The sequence below is a fragment of the Manduca sexta genome, chromosome 15 (assembly GCF_014839805.1).
Source record: "Manduca sexta isolate Smith_Timp_Sample1 chromosome 15, JHU_Msex_v1.0, whole genome shotgun sequence".
NCBI classification, from domain to species: domain Eukaryota; kingdom Metazoa; phylum Arthropoda; class Insecta; order Lepidoptera; family Sphingidae; genus Manduca; species Manduca sexta.
In genome coordinates, this window is record NC_051129.1 from 4,398,511 (window position 1) to 4,404,416 (window position 5,906).

A 5,906-nucleotide genomic window follows, 5' to 3' on the forward strand; every position below is an offset into this window, starting at 1 on the left:
CTGTTGGACGTAGGTTTTCATTAATACGCGCCATTTCAGCCTTTCTTCGGCCTGTCGCATCCAGTTTCTGCCAGTGAGCTTTCTTAAATACCCACGCCACCTAGCTGAGAGAAAGAGAAAAAGATCGGCTTAAAAGGTTAATTATATTATTATTTAGATACTTTATGTACTCACTAACCATCATAGTTTGTTGTAAACTATAAAATTTCCAGTAGCATTTTGTACACTTGTTTATACATAACATTTTCTACACAATATAAAGCGTAAAAGTAATATCTGGTTTTCAGTTTTAAGTAATTTATTACTAACTGCCACGCTCCTATACCTTTTTGGTGTATATGGATAAAATATTCAAAATAGGAGTTTGAAATCCGACCCACGTTAAATTTATTAACACTTTTTTATCTACAGGTTAAAATTAACAATGCCAGTGGTGTATCTGTATTGATCTACGCTTAAAAATTATAAATTTCTGCTAACAGTACTTAAATTTTTCATAATAAAAGACTATCGTGAGACGTGTCTGTTTTTAAATCAACCGGCATGAATAGTAGTAGCTTGGATTCCTTACACAAGTAATATAATTTTTTCGAGATAATCTAATTGCGTTCTACATATTTACGATGTTATTTGTGTCTAAATTATATAAGGTGAATATTGCGTGTTGTGATGGGTAAGTAAAATATAACTTGATTAAGATTTCATAGGATCTTAAAGAAAACGACCAAACGGTACCTACAATCATTTTAGACGTATATTTACAAAATTGCACAAAGTTTCTATATCAACATTTATTTACAAATAAATAAATTACACTATTCTGAAACAGCATGTCAAATAAGCATTCCTAAGGGAAGTGCTTTTGAATGCTTGCTCAACCAAAGAATCTGAAAAGGCGTTTGAATAAACCTTTTTTTGCTACTTCTTCTGGTTGCTCTTCATCTAATTCTACTTCTTCCTGTTTCTTTTTATATTCTAAATCATCGTCAAATTCATCATCGTCCTCGTCGTCATCATCATCATCATCATCGTCGTCGTCGTCGTCGTCTTCTTGTTCGTCATCATCATCATCATTACTTTCTTCTTGCTTTACTAGCTTTTTTTGTTCCTCTTCCTCGTCTTCGTCTTCGTCATCCATCTCTTCTTGTTTAATTGATCTTCTTCCTCTCTTCTGACGCTCATCTACTTGTTCCTCATCTTCATCTACGTCTTCTTCATCAACTTCTTCTTGGCGCTTCTTCTCCTCCTCGTCGTCATCATCTTCACCATCCTCTTCATCACCAACTTCTTCCTGTCTTTTGACGTCCTCATCTGCGTCTTCATCCTCATCAACATCTTCATCATCTATTTCTTCTTGTCTTTTCGATTCTTCCTCGTCTTGTTCCTCATCATCCTCTTGAATTTCTTCTTGTTTGACGGAGCGTTTATGACGTTTTAAATCATCTTCCTCATCTACATCATCATCATCATCATCCCCTTCAACCTCCTCCTGTCTCTGTTTCCTCTTAGTCTCTTCATCTACTTGTTCGTCATCTTCCTCACCTTCTTCTTGTCTCAATCTCCTTTCACCGTCGTCCGCTTCATTATCATCATCTTCTTCATCATCTTCAGCTTCTTGCTTCAGTTTTCTCTTTACATCGTCATCCTCGGCTTGCTCGTCATCATCATCTTCCTCAACCTCCTCTTGCTTCAGTTTTCTCTTAGCATCTTCTTCTTCGTCATCCTCACCTTCTTCTGCTTCTTCTTGTTTTACTTTTCTCTTTTTATCGTCATTGTCATCGCTTTCTTCATTATCATCATCTTCAACTCCTTCTTGTTTCTTTTTTTTCTCTACATCCTCATCCTCGGCTTCTACGTCTTCATCTTCTCCAACCTCTTCTTGCTTCATTTTCCTTTTAACGTCTTCTTCCTCATCCTCATCATCCTCAGTTTCTTCTTGTTTTATGTTTCTCTTAACATCGTCATCATCGTTTTCTTCATCATCGTCATCCTCGACTTCCTCTTGCTTTGACTTTCTCTTAACGTCCTCATTGTCACTTTCTTCTTCGTCATCGTCTTCAACTTCTTCTTGTTTCAATTTTCTTTTGACGTCCTCTTCTTCCTCAACATCTGCGTCTTCATCGTCATCTTCTGATTCTTCTTGTCTTAGTTTCTTTTTCAATTCCTCTTCGGGTTCATCATCAACAACTTCTTCTTGACGATTTCTGAAGGACTTCACGAATTTTCTGACAAGGTCTTCTTGCCATTCCTCTTCGCCGGATCCCTCTTCAGCCGATTCTTCCACTGGTTGTTCCTCATCATTATCATCCTCGGGTTGTTCAGGTTCCTCCACTTGGAATTCCTCTGAATCGATCGGTTCCGGCTCAGGAAGAGGTACGGCTTCTTCGGATTCCTCTTCTATTTCAGGCTCGGGTTCAGCTTCTGCTTCTTCGGGTTCCGGTTCTGGTTCAGGCTCTTCTTCCGGTTCAGGTTCCTGATCGGGTTCTGGCTCAGGTTCAGGTTCAGGTTCAGGCTCAGGCTCTGGTTCAGGCTCTGGTTCAGGCTCTGGTTCCGGTTCTGGTTCCGGTTCAAGTTCAGGTTCGGGATCTCTTGCGCAACGTGCCGGTGGGTCTGACCAATCACATACCTATTGACAAAGAATATGTTTTTTAACCAACAATTTTTATTACATCGTAATTCTACTGATGTAGCGAAAAAGAGACGTAAAATATGTATAAAAAATAAATTGATGTCAGTTTAAATTTAACTGGAAATTCAAAAGTAACCCCTTCCGTCAAAAATACCATAAGTAATTCAATAATAGAAATAAACGTCTCACAATAAACCTACCTGCTCTCGTTCGTTGAACCAAGTATGTTCCGGGCACTGCATAAGGTAGGACCTGCTAGCGTAGCATTGGTAGTAGTGCACGCAGTCCTCGATGCTTGCTATCCTCAGGAAGTTCTCCTGGCCGACGCATAGCGTCTCCGGGTTCTGTCTCAATTCAATTGAGAAAGCGGAGGCCCCAGCCAGGGCAGCCGCGAAACACAGGAGCAGGCTGCCTGCTGTAAAAGAAAAATTATATATAACATATCAGGAACTCATAATATAGATTCACCGGATAGTTTAAGAAAATTGTACAATTCCTTAACCGCCTTTAAAATTTTGGGTTCTCTGAATCCTGACATAGTTAATTAACTAGACCACAAAATTATAAACCAAATTCTGTAAATATCATTGATAAATAAATAGATCATATAAGCTTTATTTATGCCAACTTCATTACATAACTATCATTTGTAAAATTTACTTATTGCGCTTATATTTGTCCCCATACAGGAATCCAAACTACGATCTTGGTGTGTATTGATTCGCTAACTCCCTCTGTGTGATGATTCCAGCAGGTTTAGAACGGACTTACAAGAATCAGTCATATCTTTAACCTTCAAGATCAAATTGTCACGTGTTTGATTATATAAATACTATCTATATATTACTTATCAATCTACCTCTACAAATAAACCTTTTTATACTGAGTTAGAGTTTCTTACATCTGAATGGTTTACCGTTCTTTTCGTAAAAGTATTGGAATTAGAATAAAAATAGATGATATCATTCGAAATCTTTACAAAACCTACTTAGATATGAACGCGCAAAAATTAGACAAGATATTTTTCCTAATGTAGAGCGCTGCGTATTTAAAATCAGATGATAGAATTGTAATGTTTTAAGTAACTGAACCATAATTGGCTTAGATCTAATCAAACTGAATCTAAAATGTACCATAACTTTATAAAAGTTCTGTTTAATGCAGAAAGTCAAAAATAAATCTGAATATAAAATTGGTAAGAACAAAAACATTTTGTGCAAATATTGAAAAGTTATCATCGTTTGATTTACTTAGAGAACAACGTGAAACTATTTGCATACATCTGAATATTGACACAAAACTTATCGATATAGGAAACTACTAAAATGTTGGAACATAATCTAACAAAACTATTGCGTAGATATAGGTATATAATGTTAATATATTTAATACAAATTTAAACATTATGAAAAATATACATAGTGGAATATAAACAGAGCTATTCTTATTTCAAATTTTTAAATTTAGCACAATATAATTTGTAAAAAGATTAAAAAAAAATATCGTATAATCGAACTTGTGACATCGATTTTATTACGTAACATTATAAAAATAAAAAAAAATCACCAATTTGCATATTTTTCTAAACAAATTGTTAGGGGAATAAATTTAATTTTCCTCTTGAGATTTAAATTATAGAAAACTCCAAAAATGAAAAGTAAACTTACTGTTCATTTTGACCGCTGTGTATCGTGTCAGTGTGCGATCCGCGACAGAAGTAGAATAAAACCATCTAAAGCCTTCAATTTTATCGAGATCATCCTATCTCGGAGCAGTGATAATGTCAACAATATTCCATTGCAAGATACAGGCGCGAGATATTGTCGATCAACCTTTTATCTTCGGTTAAGGGTCTTTTCTCACATTGCGACAAAAATCTGACTTTTGTCATTCACTTATAAAGTGTCTTACAGACAGATGCGACTTGCGGTGACGGTGGCAGCCAATTGTATTCACGAGCAAATTTAAGCGAACCTTCAAACACGTGCGGATATGCGCACGGCTGGCTGCAGCCAAAACTTTGCATCGCAAAATTGACGCAAAATACAGAAATTTCAATTGATATAACGCGCAATTATGCTTTTCTATATGATACATCACACCTCGATTATAAAAACCGTTAGGATCAAAAATAAAGTAAGGGATCAATACATTCGTCCTATTAAATAATAATATACGGACTATAATCTGAGAACGTATTAGGATAAACAAAAAATTGACAGAAATAAATGTAATAATATCCCGTCAAAACTATTTCGTTGTGTACATTTGTTCTGAAAAATACTCGCTGTAACATGTCTCTGGATAATGTCACTGTTTATTATAAGAATTGTCAGTAAAGTTTTAGGGGATTCCATTTTAAATAAGGAAACTGGGCTATCCTTTCCCTGAGGGTCTCACGGTTGGCGTTCAGTAACCCGAGCTTAGCTTGAGTAGAGGAAAATCTCAATCATATGATACAATGTTACCCATTGAACCATATCTATCGTATATATTTTGTTCTTTAACACATATTGTAGTTTTATAAGTATAATTTGATGCGTAATAATTTACATAATACATTCAAAAACAAAAAAACGCAACAACGTCAAAAAAATCGCATCAATAAAACTCCGCCTTAGGGGCAATTTTTGCGGTCAATCTGGATTATGACAACCGACATGACCTTGTACACAGGAATATCATGCGAATATCCACATGTAGTCATGCAGGTAAGTGGTCACCTGCTTATTTACCATCATGCGACAATCATCTCTTAATATACAGTTTATAAATAGTTTAGTATAGAATCATTCGCAATAATAAAGATAATTTATAAAAAGAATGCGTAGATTTTCGCCTATATTTTTCAATGAAAAACAAGCGAGGGTTTTGGTTTGTGGGAGATTTTTTTAGCTTTATTTATCTTTCCTAAACGGCATGTAGATATTTCTTTCTCCGGATCTATTTTATATAAATACTTGAGAATCAAATGGCTGATGCCCGCGTAGTATGGTTTTATAAACATTGTATAGACTATTGGTACTCCACAAGTTTTTAATCAGAGCTAGTATTTTCCTAAAATAGGTGAAAAAAATAATATTTCATTCTATTTTTAACTTAGTAGCAAATGACATTCCCGTAACGGTTTCCAAACACAATATTTTGCTATCGACAAAGTCTAACTAGAATTCTAAATTGATAAGTTTAAACAATTAAATGTACGTTGAAGAGCGATGGAATTATATTTACCCGTCCAAGAATTGTGTCCCGGGGCAGTTTGAAGATTGTTAGAGGT

General features: G+C 35.3%; 1 protein-coding gene across 1 annotated transcript; it reads right to left on the reverse strand.

Annotated features, from left to right (window-relative positions):
- Positions 1-730: 730 nt before the first annotated feature.
- LOC115441209 (ABC transporter F family member 4) lies at positions 731-4,447 on the reverse strand. The gene is made up of 3 exons (XM_030165899.2): positions 4,297-4,447; positions 2,830-3,044; positions 731-2,626 (listed from the first exon to the last, which is right to left on the reverse strand). The coding sequence occupies exons 1-3, from the start codon at positions 4,301-4,303 to the stop codon at positions 875-877; spliced, it is 1,974 nt and encodes a 657-aa protein (XP_030021759.1). The 5' UTR covers positions 4,304-4,447; the 3' UTR covers positions 731-874.
- Between the last annotated feature and the right edge of the window lie 1,459 nt (positions 4,448-5,906).